The sequence below is a fragment of the Haliaeetus leucocephalus genome, unplaced genomic scaffold (assembly GCF_000737465.1).
Source record: "Haliaeetus leucocephalus isolate CR32 unplaced genomic scaffold, Haliaeetus_leucocephalus-4.0 Scaffold151, whole genome shotgun sequence".
NCBI classification, from domain to species: domain Eukaryota; kingdom Metazoa; phylum Chordata; class Aves; order Accipitriformes; family Accipitridae; genus Haliaeetus; species Haliaeetus leucocephalus.
Window position 1 is genome coordinate 15053123 of NW_010972587.1, and position 18506 is coordinate 15071628.

General features: G+C 38.5%; 1 protein-coding gene across 1 annotated transcript in view; it reads right to left on the reverse strand.

The window, feature by feature from the left end:
- Nucleotides 1-2678: 2678 nt before the first annotated feature.
- Nucleotides 2679-18506, reverse strand: part of UHRF1BP1L (UHRF1 binding protein 1-like) — a 41473-nt gene continuing 25645 nt past the window's right edge. The window contains exons 15-21 of the mRNA XM_010561986.1: nucleotides 18012-18187; nucleotides 16451-16587; nucleotides 14707-14857; nucleotides 8363-8619; nucleotides 6086-6194; nucleotides 3818-3987; nucleotides 2679-3083 (exon numbers count right to left, since the gene is read on the reverse strand). Coding sequence (XP_010560288.1) covers nucleotides 2958-3083; nucleotides 3818-3987; nucleotides 6086-6194; nucleotides 8363-8619; nucleotides 14707-14857; nucleotides 16451-16587; nucleotides 18012-18187 — 1126 coding nt within the window. The 3' untranslated portion in view covers nucleotides 2679-2957. The remainder of the gene's footprint in view (nucleotides 3084-3817; nucleotides 3988-6085; nucleotides 6195-8362; nucleotides 8620-14706; nucleotides 14858-16450; nucleotides 16588-18011; nucleotides 18188-18506) is intronic.

Genomic DNA, 18506 nt, shown 5'->3' on the forward strand with positions numbered 1-18506 from the left:
AAAAAGGGAGGGGGGGGGGGGGGGGGGGGGGGGAAAGCCATTCCCTCCCAGGTAGTGCTGCGGTCCCCCGTGCCAACAGCCACGGTGGGTTTAATCCAGGGACTGGAATACCTACTGTCATGAAGTCGGAGCAGGAACATCGGAGAACAGGCATCACCTCTACGGAGCTGCCTCTCCAATGGGCTTTTTACAAGTAATTCTGTAAGGCCATGTCATTTTGATTTAAAATTGGTGCTTACCAACAACGTCGGAGTTACTGTGAGAACTGGAACAGAGCATGCCAGAACGATTCAATGACCTAGCCTGAGAAAGGGCACAGCCTCAAGCTAACTTGAAAGCTTTATTAGACATGAAACCAGTATTTCTAAACAAGCTGAATGAGTGTTAAGCTAATCTGCAGACCAGTTTAAATTTCCACAGCAAATGTAAAATAAAACTTAACAGTTTGCCTGCAAGACTTCGGGAGTCAGTTTTCTGTATACATTGAAGTTCTCCAAACTCTGTTCCATTTAATTCTTTGCAGAATAAAAGTGGTGATTCGTTCAAGAGGCTCTACCGACAGTACATATTTTATATCTAGGAATTGAGGTGGTCATGAAAACTAGCAGAGCCCGGAGAATGAATTAAGCTGTTTCATTTAATCTGAGGCCTTTAATTGCTATTTTTAGTATAACCTATTAAGGCTTAGTTTAACTTTACACTTTCAAGCATTAATAAACTAACTCTCCCTCTGCATTTTTTCAAAAGCAAAACTCATTTCAGAGTGACACAGTACTATCACTCTTGGTAACATCAAGTCCACAACCAAGCACACCCATCTCTTCTGAACTGTCCGCAGATGATGCCCATTACTGCAAAACTGCCACAAAGTAGAAATGTATTCGGTTGTAATGAAGTGCAAGAAAACGATACCCTGAATTTCAACATCTGTACTGAGAAGAGCTGGTTTGGGCTGGTTTTTTGGGTTGGGTTTGGGTTTTGTCAAAAGAAGCAGGTAGTAGCTTGTGCAATAATAAGGACAGGCATTTGATATTGCTGTTTATTTCTTTTTAAAAATTAGACAATTCTCAATGTATTATTCCAGCAACATGCTACTAAGCACTCTATACATTCCTTTCTTCAGAATAATTCTAACTAGTTCTTGGCAGGGAAACACCGAGTAAGAATTACTGACTTTAATAGTACCGATCAGAATTAAACCAGTTGAGAACTCCTCCCCTGAATCTGACATGGTATTTGTTTGAAATCGGACTACTCATATTTAATACTGTGTTGTCTTGAATACCTTTTGAAATATAAATATTTAGTTTCTCTATTAGAAACAGTTATGCGTGTATTTTTTCATCTTATTCAGAATAATAAGATAAAAATTTCCATGGGCGTTAAAGGGAGTTTCAAGTAGGGTGTCATAAAGCAGGCTTTAAAATAGTGCCTGAACCAGTTCTTCCACAGAGTTCTTGATTAACATCTACATACTTTCAATAACTATTTTCAGCAGTGTAAATTATGTGTCCTCCAAAAAGTTTTAATGAAAACCATTTTAATTAAAACTAGTTTGACAGCCTGAATATGCAAAGTCAAACCACAAGATACTAAATACTTTGAGATTTGTCTGCATATCTACAAACAAAACTTCCCTCAAATATCCCATGGAGCAGAAACAATTGTGGTAGCAATTAAAAGATTTTCAGTTGTCAGATTCAAGGTCACTAGTTAAATTATTCAGTCATTTTTACTTCTGGCAAAACCAATCTCTTACAGGCATGTATGGTTTTGTATGTTGTTTCCTCAATTGTTTAGAAGCACACACTTATATTCTCTATTTTACAATGTTGTGCTTTTTTAATTTATTCATCTGTACCAGTTTTTAGCTGAAAATTATTGTTCAATTTGTACAAATCACCCATGATTTAAACTGTATAATTACATTTCATGTAATCTCACAATTTCATTGGGTAATTAAATGATTCTCTACAGCTTTTTTATCAAAAAAAGCAATATACAATTAATGAATCCCTGTAGGATTTCCCCCCCTCCCTCACAAGCATTAACATTACATATTTAAATACATCGGACCAAATCCTTGGGCATGTCTGATGAGTTGTGCAGAAATCAGACACGCATGCAAAATGGCTCAAAGCTCACCTTTCTCAAAGGGCTGGATCCTACTGCAGGGCTATATCCTCTTCACAGAGAGAGGAAAAAAAAGTGTGAATGTGTAAATTACATCAGCTGTACAGATACCCTGGTCCTTCGTGCACAAGGAGAGCCCAGTTGTATGCCCTCTTACTTAAATTCTCCAGCATTTACTACGGTATTTTAGGAGTGCATATGGAAAGGGTATATGGAACTCTATAGCACCAGAGGATTGTTCTTACAATCCTCTCCGGGCAAATTACACTGAATTTAGGGCCAGTTTAGGGCTGGTATTCTAATTTTCAGTAGCTATACTATTCTCGAGGATCTAGCCCATATCATCATAGTGCAAATATAACCTCCTGTATAGATACCTTCTGGTAATAATAAAACAACATAACCTTAACAAACAGAAGTACAGTTCGTTAATGAGGCGTGGTACGTTTTACTCCATTATGCACCTAGGCACCTTCTTTCATTGCTAAGCCATCCACTTTTCAGAAAACATTTTAAAAATAACATCTCCTTTGATAATATTAAAAGTAGATGATAGGGTGTTTTTTTTTCTTCAGTAAATTAATAAAAGTACAGTATAAACTGATTTTTCCAAAGTCATTTCAGTTTAAAATGGGCTGAAAAAAGTTACAATGTTTAATGATCATTTCGGAATAGTAACTAGTTCACAAACATTTTGTTCATAATGAGAAAAATTTGTCTGTGACAAAAAAAATAACCACGTCTTCCAGCAATTTACAAACAGTATTTTAGATGCCACCATCACCTGAAGTTCTGTTGATGACGCCTTCCACCAGAACGCCGTCCTACTGATGATCAACACTCATCTTCTTTATACGATGAAGCAGAGCGTCTTTCTCCATTTGCACCTCAGCAAGAGCCATTTTGGCTTTGGCTAGTTCCTGTTTGAGACATTCATTTTCTTCAATAAGCTGAAACGATTGGGTTAGAAAAGAGCGTTATTAGTATTCCTGCGTACTGACCACTCTTTCCATTACAGTAACTTTTAAAATACCATACGCTCACATTCGTTGCTGGGTGCGGGTTTGTTGGGGCCAAGTCAATTGCGACCAATTCCCCATCAGTGTGTGTGGAACATAGAAAGAATTGATGCAGTTAGCTCAAAAGGCAAGACACCCAAAACCCAATGTTTTAGCTATGTCATTTCCACTCTGGAGCGGAGTAGAAACGACGCCAGGTTCTGAGCTCTAGGAACAGATTCTTACCCAGTGAAGAAAAGAGCCAAATCGATGTGCGGGTTCTGTCATCATCAATTCAAAATCCAGGTATGATTAACAGATTAGTAAGGGTCTGACTTAACAGTCTAGTCCTTTGTCTTTGGCAGTTGTGTGGTACAGGGAGGAGGGAGAAGGGGAGAAGAAGGGACTTGCTCCCTCATAAAACTCCCTCTGACGTAAAGGAGAAGAATTAGTCTGCAGTGTATTATTACCCTATTTAGAAAGCAGTATTAAATGTATTTTGCATGCCTAAGTGCTGAACCATACTGTAATATGCATAATTCATATTTTCCATCTCAAACAGATTTCTAACCAGAAGTAACCCCCAAGCCCACCCCCAGATAATCTAACAATTATGATGATTACCGATTGTAACCATTTTTTTGGGGGTGGGGGGTGGGGGTGAAGTCAAAAGGAATCCTTAATACCTCATTTTTAAGGAAGTCAGCTGAATCCCTGCTTGATTTAGGAGGTCTGGGAATTTCACAAGTAGTCTGTGTGGCTTGGTCCTGTGTTTTATGTCCAACAGGTCCAGTTGCTTGCTGCAATGCACTACTTGAATTCTTCATCTTTGACACATCATTTACTCTTTGATTGTCTATATCACAGAAATATATAGGGTAGAAGGTAGGGGTTTTGTCTTTTTTTGTTTTATAAACTTCAATTCTCATCAGCACAAAAGTAAAACCACCTAAACAAATATACTTGTAATATTAAGTACATTTATATTTACTTCCCAAAATCAAATATAAGAATAAAAAAATAATTAAAAGTCATATATCCTTTTTGAGGAAGAGAGATAGGAAAGGAGGCATGAGAAGAAGCAATATGTAGCTTCCAGCTTGAAGAAAATGATCACAGTAGCATCACCACTGAATACACACTCTGAATAATTACAAGTTTGAGAACTATTAATATTGCTATTAATACACTATCTCCAGCTCCAAATCAGATCTGAAGACTGCAGTTACATTTGAAGACACAGTGAGATAAACCTGCAGGATCAAGCAAGTTTTTAAATTAGAAAATAATTTAAATGACTTGGCATTAAAGAAATCTTCTAGCAGTTATAATTGAAGTGTACTGTATGTAGTACCTATTAAAATATACTGCTGTACACCAAGAGAAAAAATGAGGGTCATGGTTCTTAGTAGTCTAAAAAAATACTCTGGGTTGTTTTTTTTCTTTTTTAAACATTTCCTTCTAAACAAGAGTTTTCTGTTCATTACCCCCTCCTCCCACTACACACACCTGTGAGGACTCAAAAATGTAGCACTGCAGATACATCAATCACTGCAGTGCAGGCAGCATTTGACCTGTGCTTTTGAAGTCACTGTACCTGAGCAGTCCATGACAAGAACAGGGATCAAAGCAGTTCAGCAAAAAGGGGAAAAAAATGAGAGCTAAAAGGAACCTTAAAATTCCGTATTTTCTCACTACATTACTGTTTCTTGCAACGTTTAGTATAAAAAGATGACCAAAATGCATTGAACATCTTTAAACACTCAAACAATGTATTAGATAAGGTGGAGAAACTAAAATAAAACCAAATCATGCCACAGCACACCTCGGAGAAGTCCGGTCCACCTTTGCCGTACCTTTCCATGAGGCAGGTGAAAGGGCCATTAAGATCACCCTGCAGCCTCCTCTTCCTCAAGGCATACAATACATTGCATACTGTTGGATTAATATATTCAGGACCCGGATGAAATGCAGGGTGCACCCTCTGCAATTTGGTGAACAATACCGAACTGGAGGGTGACTGACACTGAGGGGCAAGGCTGTTTTTCGGAGGAACCTGGACAGGCTGGAGAAATGGGCTGACAGGAGCCTCAGGAAGTTCAGCTGAAGCCAGTGTGAAGTCCTGCAGGTGGGAGTGAATAACCTCTTGCTCCACTACACGCTGGGGACCAACTGGACAGAAAGCAACATTGCATGAAATGACCTGTAGGCCTCGGTCAATGGGAAGATTTATCGTGAGTCAGCAGCGAGCTCTGACAGCAAAGACCAGGCACATACAGGCTGTACTAGCAAAGGTATAGCTAGCAAGATGAGGGAAGTTATTCTTCTCCTATACTCAGCACCAGTGGGACCACAGCTGGAATACTAGATCCAGTTTTGGATTCCCTAGTGTGAGAAAAATACCAACAGCAGAGGACCACCAAGATAATCATGGCCAGGAGCACCTGATATACAAATGAGGGGCTTGGAGAGATGCACTCGTCAAATCTGAAGATAAGAACGCTATGTGGGGATCTTAATGCCGCCTTTGCCTACCTATAGGAAAGGTATAGAGAAGATGGACCAAACTTCCCTGAGGTGCTTGGCAAGTGCTCAAGCGCCTCTGTCTTGAGGTGGCAGGACAGGAGGCAGTAGACACAAGCTGCGACAAAGGAAATTCCAATTAGACATTACTAAAAAAATGAACCATAAGGGTGATCAAACACCGGGACAGATTATTTGGGGCAGGTTGTGGTATCGGCTTTTTGATGCTCAAAACTTGACTGGACAGGGCATTGAGCAACTTGATCTAATCTGCCCCCGCTTTGAGCAAGGAGTAGGACCAGATGAGCTCTAGAGGCTTCTTCCAACCTAGATTACTTTATGATTTTTTGACATATCTGTGAAAGACAACAGTAAAGTTCCAGCTCTAAATGTATTGATATCGAGATACCGAGGTGCAGGAACATACAAACCTCTAATAAGAAAAGAGCCATCATCATTTCTTTCTATCCAGAGTATGTCAATGTGTAGTTTTATGGGTACCAGCTCAGATGCCTTGAGATTTTCACGTGGACTGTCATCCTAAAAAATACAAGTATTGAAAAATGAGTTTACCAGGAAATCAAAGTAGCCAATTAAGATGTTCAATTAAACATGGGTGGATTTAATGAAACTCAAAAGGGAACATTTCAGAGTAGCATTTTCTAATGGGATCTCCACTAAACTTTAGCTCCATTTTTTTTTTCCCCAGAGATCATATTAAAGGCCCAAATTTATCTCTGGAGTAAGTCTGCTGAACTCAATACTTCAAAGTATTTTTACAGACATCTCAATAAGATTATATCCCAACTCAAGACATTCTTTAGCTCAGGAGCTCTCAGAGTCAGAGATAAGAAGCCTGTACTACATAGTATCTGATTTTCCCTTGAACTATTTAAAGATCGAATGAGTACAGCTATCATCCTTGAACAGATTTTGCCTTTTTAGAATTGAGTTTGGGATGACACCAGCTGCAGTTCAGTTATATTGCTGTACTCAACAGAAGAGAAACTTCACAAATTACTTCTTTTGGGGTGTCCCCAGGAAGTCTTTATAGTTCATTATCCCTGTCAAGCAGAATAACGCAGCCAGTATCATCAGAAACTATACACATCAGCATTAAGCACACAGCAAGAAAGCTGTTGAGATATAAGTGCCAAAGCTTCTCAAAACAGCAATGAGATTGCAGTAGAAAATGCAAAAAATAAAATAACCTTTCTTAAATTCTTCCTCCCCATGAAACACACTGCATCAAGTCTCATGCAGAAAAAACAAAAGAATATACTGCATTGAATAGGCAATGCAGCATAAATTTGAACCATATCCTTTTGCTCTTTATTACCCAACAACTCTATAAAAATGAATCATCTGTATGTCAAATTTGCAGTTTGTCAACCATCATGAGCAACTTCACTACGACTTGTGTGCGCTGCTGAGTGAGCACTTCAGTGCTTTCACTGTCAAGCAGACTCTTGTCGCTGGTTTATTAACGTGTATTTCCCACCTCAAACAGCTGCTTCCTCAAGAACATTTTGCTGAAGTCCACCATCTTGCCAATAAACCAGCACAATCCTGTTTTTAAATTTAAATGACTGTATGTTAAGACTTTCCTCTTTGCATTTGGGCATTCATGTTTGTGAAACACTGAAACCCAAGGAACAGATCCACAGCTCTTACAGAAAGTGCTTGTGCTACTCCTGTAGTAGAAAGGGCCCCAAAGGAGTGCCTAAGGATCCTCAGGGGGTGGAAAAGCTGCATCGTGGAGCAAGGGACTAGTGATGCACCCCAGTAGGACACCGTAGAGATAACAGTTGCCCTTCCAGCCAAGAATGATCTTAGCAGAATCAAGGCCTTAGCCCCAGATCCAGAACCGGAGCTGCTGCTCCAGTCCTCACTTTGTTCCAAGTTTATATGGGTGATTATTAATTTCCAAAGCAATGCTATAATTATCTTATCTTCATGTTTGTTTTTTTGTTGTGTCCCTGCCCATCCTCCCCACTCCCCAAAAAAAGCATCCTTATCTTTATATTCAATGTTTGTGCAGCACAAAACTCACCATCTCCTTTAAATGTCTGAAAGAAAATCCCCTAGGAGACTTAAGCAGGAGTGTCCTCTTAATGTTACTATTTTAAGCTATAGTGGTGTGAAAAGCTTGCATTACTTAGTATCTGTTTCCAAGGTAGGGCAGAATGTGAAATCTGGGTCCTAAGAAACAGAATCCAAGTGGTTTGAACTGGAATTCCCATAACCTTTTTCCTTCTTTTGTACTGAACTTTCATTGCAAGAACTATGCTCTAAGTAGGAAAGAGAATTAACCTCTAAAATTTGTGTTTTGTAATTAGAAAACCATTACTATGCTAAGCAAAAAAGCCGAACCAGAAAAACCCACATTGTGCCTCTAGGAACTTGGCATACCTTGCCTACAAAACTCCCAGACACTTTCACTCTACAAAAGAGACTGGGAGAGGAGAAAAAAAATATAAAATATTAATTCATATAAATAGCTTCATCATGCAGAGAATTCCCTTGTAGGCATACCACAGAGCCAACCAAATCTATGGATTTTTAAATTGGTTTAGTGTTATCTAAAGACCTTCCACAGTATGATAGCAGGTTCTTTGAAGTTAACTGTATCCAGATTAGTAGTTCATCATCAAAGAAACAAGAACACAATTTCTTTAGAGCAGCCAAATAGCTCATTGTTAACTTACTTTTAGGTTAATCCTTGCATTAGAAACTTTTATCTTCATAGGCATCACTTCCGCAACAGTTTCATCTTCTAGAAAATGCTGAATGTTTGTGAGGGAAGATGTTAGAAATTCAGCACTGAAGTTCTCTACATGACACTGAAGAAAACCATTTTTTACAGCCAGCAGAGAATGTATGACAGCACTAGGCCCACTTTCCCATCTCAAACTAATCTCAGGCGATGAATTAACTGGTCCAGCCACAGATTTACAGTCAGAACCTGTTGCAAAAGGAAAACGAATTTGCATTAAAACTTTGCAATGTGCAAAAAAGCAATTACGATGCAATTACTTCTACTTCTATTGTCCAACTGATTTTCCAAAAGTACTTTTGAAGTATTATCCACAAATTATAGCATTGCAAATACAGAACTTCAGAGCAAATTTCTAAGTATATCACTTCAAGGTACTAAAGAAAAATACACAGTACATACAAGGACTAGCATCTCACTGGAAAAGAACAACATGGAAGTATCACCAAGCACAAAGAATTTGTTCCCTCAATGTCTTGTCGATGGAAAAACAATTATTTTGCATACTTTCCCACTAACTTCTTCAGTTTTTATTTCAGAAGAACATTTAAGTCAGTTCACTCTCAGGACAGCAGTTGTTCTGTTGGAAAGGCAGTATTTCCTGACGCAGGAACTTACTTGCTAACACACAGGAACATGAACGGCAATGCAGTAAGATGGAAAACATGAGCACAGGGTGCCTCCATTGTTTGGGTGGCAGTAGATTTGAACCTTAAAAACCCCCTAGCAGTTTCTTGTTGGTTTCAGTATCTTTAACCAGTAGGGAGAGGGAAAAAGAGAAAAAAGGGAAAAAAAAGAAAAAATTTAAGGTAACCAGATTGGGGGGGGGGGGGGGGGTGGCCAGTATCCATTTGTTGTACAAAAAAGAGGGTTCACCACCAGAAATAATTATTGCATGGGATTCTCAAGTCATTTGGTCACTATGATGGCTGACCCACAGAAATTATCTGTATGACAAAAAGCGTATTCCTAGTAATTATATTAAGAAGCAAACACTGAAACTTCAAAGATAGCTGAAATCAAAGTAACTCAAGTAAAATGAACTGAATTATGCCAATTTATATTAGTAGAGCATCTAACTGTTAAACAAATTTAAGAATTAAAACAAACAAAAAAATGCTTCTTGGTTTAAACTCTGGTTCCCTCAGGAAAATCCAATGTTTACAAGCTTAGAAATTGGAAAAAAGAAGTGGATAAAGTTAAATTTAAAGATGAAGTAAGACTTCCTTTTTCTATTTTTGTTTCTTTAATACTATTCTTTCTTCTCTTCCCATACTACTGACACGCAGTTTATTGTAATCTCCTCTTCTTGATTTCTGCTTGTGCATGTACGAGCAATTACCAGAAAGCTGAAGAGAAGGCACACGGGAAATCTGCTAGCAGCCTTCCAAAGGTTACAAAGACAAAGAGAGAGTCAGGCTCTTCACAGTGGTGCTCGTCAGAAGGTGGAGAGACAATGGCTCAAATTGCAACGAGAGAGGTTCAAACTGAATGTAAGGAATGAGGAAAATAAAGCAGTGGTGCAGGCTTCCTAGAGAGGTTGTGCAGTCTCTGCCCTTGGAGGTTCCTTCCAAGAGCTGATGGGATAAAGCCCTGAGCAACCTGGCCTGATCTGAGAGCTGACCCTGCTTTGAGAACAGGATTGGACTACAGACATCTTGACATCGCCTCCACTCCTCTACCCTCAATTATCCTGTGATCCTATGAAGTGCAGGTTTCCTCTGTGGTGGCTTCTTTGCTGTGTACTATCTAATGCTAAGTAATAATGCGTACTCTCACAAATACAGTGTACTTTACCTCTCCATTTCAGACAGAACCTACTCTGAATAATCTGACTTGTACTGCAAAAGAAAAACACAGTATGCTGGTGGGCTGCAAGTTACATTGCTTCTCTTGAGTAAAGCTTATCCTGGATGCCTTCATATAAAGGAAAACCATACTTCACAGAGTTAAGTGTTCCTTCTGAATTACACAGCTGGTTTACAAGGCACTTGGTTAAAATTCCAAGGCGTCACGGCTGATCACATTACATTTGCAAAACATGAGCTTTTTGATATATCAAGTCTCTATAGTTATACTCAGGTATCCTGTTAAAAAGAAGATACTTGCAGCATGTGAACGTATTTTTAAAAGGTATCATTAGTATATTAATTGCTACTGCAATGCTATAACAACTGTTCACAGCACTAGCATTTAAGGATTCGGGTTCTTGATATGCTAAACCAGATGAAGCACAGATCAAAACTGTATAAACCAGATGACAATTCACTAAGTCACACTGACACTATGCTGGGTCAGACTCATTCAACAAGTTAGGAGGTTAGCTTTCAGTGAATAAAAGTTATGCAGATGAGGCAACATGTCCACGCTGAAGTTACAGCAGCCTCCCACAGGTCTTTGCAACAATCCCTTTTGCATTCTCCCCAGTTCTTGTCCCCATGATCAGTATCTGTAGATCCTCAAAGCCTTTTCAAGGTAGGATCATAGAGCATAAGCTTTCTTTAAGGATAGGTAAAGATTTTCTGTGGTTGCAAATTTGCAGATGCACTTAGCCGAGTCACTGGCCAGAGGCAGACCCAGAGCCAAGCCCCAGTGATGACTGGTTACCAGTCACAACAAGTTCTCCACTGGACCTAGGAGGAATTCCTGTTTGCTCTTGGGAAGTAGTAGCAGGGGAATGTTACCTTTCAGTTCCTCTTAAGCAATACGTGATGTATTATTTTTCAAAACTACAGACCAGATCGCTCTGAGATGCCTCTGCAACCTTCAGCAGCAGCAGCTTATAAAGGACCTAATGAGAACCTACAAGACGACAAAGGACATTGGGGCAAAACTGGCTTTGGTCCAGGTTTCTAACAACTGGAGAAGTGGACCACATCCCTAGTGGGGATGCTGCTACAGTGCCTAGAAAAGTTAAACACCTACTATGTTCCTGGACAATGTGCTTCCTCTGAGAGGGAGCCAAACAGATGCATGCAATGCTCATGGATACCAACTACAATGAAAGATGCTGTCTCCAGGAAAACGGCTCCAGGAAAGTACTGGGAAGAAGGTTTTGAGCATTCAGGAGGAACTGTATCAGTGTCTGTTTTGTACTTGTCTATAAAAAAAAAAAAAAAAAGGTGGGGTAAGAGGAGGGGTGAGAAGAAGGATAACTAACTTTCTATATTCATCCCAGAAAACATGCAGACTAGTCAACTGTTGCAGACCAAGTGCAGTCAGACAGACATATAGCAAGAGGCAGTAACTTTATTCAAGTAATACTGTCACAGCCTGAATGTTGTACAGGTCTGAAAATTGTAATTTCTAGTTTCAGCACAGCATGCAACAGACTGCCTGGAGCTACAGCAGCCTGGCAGAGTAATTAATTTGCTTTCCTATCTGTAGATTAGTTGGGTTCCCCTTTCTGTATGGTGCCCAGTTCTCATGGATGACCTAGCACAGCAGTAGAGTTAGGGCATACGCACATATCTATTGGCACTAGAGTCACGGTAGATGAACATATCAATCGATCTAGGTTGACAAAGACCAAATGAACATGAGAACCTTCAGCCTCTGCTGTGAACCAGAACCTCTCCCTTTGCTAGCTCTGTGAATAGAAGTTTCCACAACAGCCATGACTCCATCCTTCAATCCTTCCAAAGTTTAAGAAGTGCTAGATCTCACATTTCCACCCCCACCCCCCCCCAAAAAAAAGCACAGTGCAAGTATGAGGTACCTTTTGTGGCTCTAGTCCAGACAGAAGAGATTAGCTAAGTTACCAACAGTCCTTGAGAAGAAGGGCAACTCTCCAGATGGGAGAACAATGACCACTCTGTCCAATGAGTCTCTGCAATTGGTTTGGGAAACTTTGTTTCCCTCAAGGATCTATATTCTTCCCACAAATACAGAGAAAGAAGTAAGCAATATGTGCCCTAAGTACTTCCAGACCAGAAAAGAGCGCCTGCGTCATTGCCAGAAGAATCCACTAAAATGTAGAAAAGTGGCAGAAGAACAGACCACACATTCAGTCTCAGCCGTGAAGTCAATCTTGTTTATCTGGCAGATATCTGGAAGGGGGACAGTCAGAGGATGGAGTAAAAATTGCATTAAACAATTCAGAAGCTGCTATGAACTGCTGCTCCCTTCTCCTCCAAGCACGACAAGGTCTCAGTAAAAGCACTGCTCTTCCCAGAGTACCTCTGCCATGCTCTATCCCCCCTTCTTTTGTTATTGCTGCCAGACAAGATCTGATAAAGGCATGGTCCTGCAGCCAGCCCTGCAGGGAAGTGCACAGCTGCCACATTGCCCTCAAACTTATTCCAGCTAATAGGCACACTCTTCCCTTTCTACACCTACTCCATTAACAGTATAGTAGGTTTTAAATAGTTATTTTTACCCAGAACACCTTTGTAGACTGTAATTATGACTTGATTATTCATTGCTTTGCATGGTTCCTCAGTTTACTGGTTACAATTGTTAATTCAGCACTAGAGAAAGTTTTATTAAAGGTCTTGGGCGGGGGGGTTGCTTTTATTGGGATATTTTCTTACGCTTTTGCTCACTTGTTCTTGTAGTTGTATTTTGTTACCATTAACTCATTTCAATTGTTCCTTTAGATCTAATTCTCACGCTTCTTTCCAACCTTGATCCTCTGGAATTCTTTTTTTTTTGTTTTGTTTTTTAAACCTGCTTTCTTCCCTTAGTTCTTCTATTAGAATAAATGTGGGAGATGGAGAGCAGCAGTGGCTGCAGAAGATTCCTGACTCAGTACAGAAAGCACAGCCCTGCAGTGAAGAGAAAAAAAGATCAGTGGAGAGAAGATGCACATTACAGAATGGGAGTGACCAGCAATGTGGGGAAAAAAAAAAAAAAAAAAAAAAAAAAAAGTGTTGCTGGCCCGCCAAAATTCACCCATCCAGATAGCCACCAGAAAGAGAAAGGAAGAGATATGAAGTGGAAGCATTTCGAGATTCCAATCACTTTATAACCTTTTGTCCATAAAATAATCAGCCAATGCACAAGCCTCTCATAATCAGCTGAACCAGAGGAAGCAGGTTCTAGTTTTAGATCCACATGAGAGCAGGAAGGTGGCATGTTCTTACTACTTACTCCCTCTTGTTTTTACAGAGGATATGACAGATAACCAGAAATCAGTTTGCCTGCTGTATGAACTGAAGGTCAGCCATGAGTCTTCCCTGCTGGACCTCCCTCTTGCCTTCAGATGCCTGAATGCAACTGCAGCACCATGCAACAGCTGCTCAGGCAGCAGCTGCTGGCAACCACTCAGCTTATCAGCAAATGGATTCTTTAGCTAGGGAATCAGAGGCTGTACCACCAAGCACAACTTCCTGAAGAAAATCCATGCTGCTGGAAGGCTGGAAATAAATGGGAGCCAACAGCTGCTATAGCTTTTTCCTGGGAAAGCAGATGAACCAGAAGCAGGAAGCAGGTGCATCAGGGATCTGCCCCAAAACCCCTACAGCGCAACAGAGCTGGCATCCAGCAATCTGTGTGGAAGGCTGGCAGAGGGGAGCAAAGCAAACTGTGACGTGAAGTGGCACGCCAATACATCATGCCAAGAAAAAAACCTCACAGTATGTGAACTAGGTTTTCTGGCAGAGAATGTATATGTACTCAGGCCCCAGAACAGCTCTGACAATACACTGGTTGATCTAGTTACGCAAATATCTGGCATGAAAATACACCCTGTATTACTATCAAGCTTTAAAAAAAAAAAAAAAAAAAAAAAAAAAATAAAAAAAAAAAAAAAAAAAAAAAAAAAAGGGCTGTCCTTGGAGCTCACCTTTCCTGACACAATTTCCTGAGTCAATTTTTACCTTTTCTTAAACCACAGATTATAAATCTGTTTAAACTGTGGGTGTTAATTTAATCTAGAGAAATAGATCTTGAAGAAAAGAAAGATCCCTTCAAACCAAACCAAGGTACATTTAAGCAAAGTATTGTTAGAGCAGTAAGGGAGTTCCATCTTCATAAAATAACAACATAACGTAATGCAACTTATTTGATTTGAAAAAAGAAAACTAATGACCAGAATTCAATGCAACACATTTTTTTACTCACACTATCAGAAATAGTTCCATATTTCTTTCCCTTTTAATGTACAGCAATTAGGAGAAATCAGCGTAGATATTCTAAACCAGCATGAAAAGGATGCTATTGTACTAACATAAAACTGGTTTTGTGCTTTACAGCTAATACAGTGTTCTTATTTACTTAGAACAAATGTTTCCAACTCCAATTTCACAACACTGAGATCTAATTGTTAGTTCTTACCAACAGTTCTGTTGCAAAGATAGTGTCGAACACTGATATTTCCCAACTGATTTGGTATCACTTGGTTGACCTGTAGGCATATTTCTGTGTCTTCACCTCTGATGTCAATTTCACCATTAACGCCAAATATTTGGAAAACCACAACAGACATCTGTCAACAAAATCAAGATAAAACAATATGAGTTTGTTTTTTAAGTTCTGTCAAAACCTTTTCTCCCACAAAAGGAAAAGAATCTTTGTATCCTCAACCCTTGCTCACAGAAAAACACTAAGTTTTCTCATTTCTTCTTCTTTTCTTTTTGTACCCATTGGCTTGACAATGGGTTGCTCAATTGTCTGTCCAAAGACAGACATTTGTATTTATAACCCACTAATACCAATTCAGAATTGGACAGAAAAAGCCATGAAAGTGAGACAGACTTTCCCCACTCTGACAAAGAAGCATGTGACCTACGTGACACCTGAAATTTTCTAAGGCTGCATTCAACTTCATGCATATCATAAGCACAACCAAGCATTTGCGGTGCTGAATCAGACCAGGTTAAAGAACCAGGATAGGCTACTAAACTTTGGCTATCTGCATAGTAGTCAGCCCTTTTTCTCTATTTATTGGATTGCTGTATCTTTCAAAAAAAAGTAGCAGCCAGTTTCAAAAGTCAGCTTTGGTATCAGAAGGTATATGTCCATCATTACTACTACTTTGGGCTCATTTTCCTAATGACTTTTTAGTTATAGTCTACAAGTAGAAAAACATATGCTAACATGCATTTGCATAACAATCTGAATGAATTCTGGTTTCTCCATATTACCTATATGCACAGATGATTGAAAATTTATTTAAAAGGAACCAATCATTGAAGTGAGCTGCTTTTTTTTTTCTCTCTTTTTTTTTTTTTTTTTTTTAAATGAAGGTGATCCACAAATAGTTTAAAGCAAAGGTAGGATTACATGACTAACATTACTAAAAATGAAAATACGTCAGCAAGCACACAACAGATTTCAGTAAATTCACTGTCTTTCTTTGGGCCCATATACTCTTAGGTTTCCAGTTCATGACTTTAACTGATAGAATAATAAAATTTAAGAAGCACTAATTAGGGCAAGGATCAGCAAGGTATAAGTAAATAGGCAGATGGAAAAAGTTGGACCCTGCATAATGTCTCAGGGAGGGAATCTCTCTCTATATGCACTATTCTTCTAATCTTCTCTAAATGCTGGGCATTCTCTAAATACTGACATAACCCTGGACAACAGGCATCTCTGATCTGACCCAGCAGGGCTGTTGTTACACTCCTATTTGCAAATACTACAGAATGCTACCAGTGCTAAAGAAACATCTCCATATAAGAGATGTCAGAGTTATGGTGCTTTCTTTTAGATATACTTGATGATGTTAAAAAGCTCATTTTAAATATCATATTCAACAGAGCATAAAAGAACATGATGATATTACAAAATATTGCTAGGTACTAAAGCAGAAATATTTTCTGACATTTTTAAGCAGCTACTGTCATTTATCAACAGTGGCTATAGAGGAGATAACAAGGACAGAGAATGCTCAGTGTAACTTGGATTATAATCTTCATTTGTACTTAATACAAATGCACTAGATTTATAGGCTTACATAATACACTAACAAAAGTTCCCCAAACTACTTGAAAAATCACCTCTAGAAGCATGAATTTCAGCTCTATTTTAAGGTTTAATTTACTGAAGCATGTATTCTAATGGAATTCAATATTACCATTTCTTCACTAGTCTCATGGGCATTCTCTGAAGCAGCGCTCATGGCATCTGGAGATGACCCATCACAATTTTCAATCACTGTGCCTCCTTCATGGGCATTTTCTGATGGGCTTTGATAGTTTGTGGCTGTAATACCTTCCATATATACATCAGAAAAAACGCAAAGTTAGCATAGCATAACCTGAATCACTCCTGCATTAAGAATAAAGTCAGTGTCTGTTACTGTATGCATACATTAACTCATTTTTTAAGATGAGTTGAATGACTTATTAAACAAATATTTACGATTGAACTGCCAAATCCATTCCTCTAACAGAGAGTTCAAAGTTCTAGATGCTATGCAAGTAAGACAGGATATAGAACCAAAATGGCACTCTACATGCATTGTTTAAAAAATTGTGAAGGGCCTTTTTTAGTCTTTCAAATCAAATATAAAACTGATCCAGCAGAAAAAAAGGTTAAAGATTCCAAGCCATGTATCTAAAACACTACACAGTGCGTTTAGCGCAAATGCTTGCGGTTTTATGTTTAGAGAAATAAGCTATATATATTTTCGTTAGAGTGATCATGGTAATGTTTCCTTGACAACTAGGAAGCATGCAGACTTAACCTGCAGTTAAATATTGTTTAACAAGCTAAAAACACATATAAAGGTTATTTAAAATGGAAAGTATATTTTATGGCATGCTCCCACACAAGCACATGCAGGAATACTACAATGCAAATATATAACAAGTTTGCAAGTAAAGCATTCTTCTCATTGCTCTAGACTGAAAAGAAATCCTACAGAAAAAAATAGTCATTCTTTATTCAAAGTAGAATTTATCAGAAAAGAGGTACCAATAAAGTCTTATCATATTTCCTGACATTAGAAAATTATTTAATCAGTTTTGCCAGAAAGCTACTAGATCATTACAATTGCATAAGCCCACAATACTACAGACTATATAGACATAATTACCATATGCCTGAATTTCTCCCTCAGATCTGGAGTAAATGCTCATGCACAGATGAGCAAAAATTGGACAAATACCTGCTGTTAGACAGTCAATAGCTAGGTACTGCTCTGTAAGGAACGAGCTGCAAGGAGACTACCAAATCTATCTGCCTGGTAACGAGCATGGTGAGTATTAACAAAAATCCATTTCTTTTTCATCTACTTGTAAAATTAAAGCTTCTTTACCACTTCGAGCATAACACTGATTCAGGGTACAAACCTGTAAACACTTACAGCCAAAGCAACAGCTTTCAAGCAAAGCAGGGAACAGTTCTGCTTAATTCAGAGTTGCAACATAGTACTGCAATGCTTTTACTCTCCTCAAGAGGAAAATTACTTAGTGTTTAATTAAGTAGCACTACATAAGTAGCGTACCTTATTGCTTTCCCTGAAAGCACATGATATGCTGTGAATACATATGACATTACTGACTGGAGAAGCAAACAGAAATAGTGCTGTAAAGTATCCAGGATTTGCTGTGCTACAATCCTTTTGAGTATTATTTTGGTAACAAACAACATTTTTATATATTGCTTAAAAATATTTTGTTAAACCTACTTACCTTTCTCCAGAAAGCTTTGGCTGTCACTTCCATCACTCTCTATCAAATGATCCTCTAGCATCATACTATCAATAGAAATGGTATCCAGCGAGACTTGTGATGGACTTCTCTTCATATTCTTGTAAGAAACAGAGAATGCAGGGAGGTTGGACGGGCAGCGTTCCTTAGGCTTTGCACTTTTTAAATATAAAGATATCAGGAAATTATTATTTCAAATTAAAGGAATTAGATAGAAGTTACTTTAAAAAATTCCTCTAAACCAGGCAAGATACAAAAGAAAAAATCTGATTATTCAATTATCCTTTGGCAAGAAAAAGATATAAGCATAGAAACAACATGCATTCCTGTAGCTATTTGTGTTAATATTTCTCTCAATATGTATTAACATTTAAACTGAAAGTAAATAGTTTAAATCAATTAACAGCTCACTTTAGCTTTGATTGAATGCTGGATACTGCAAATCTTATATCTTTACATACTTTTAAAATTTTCATC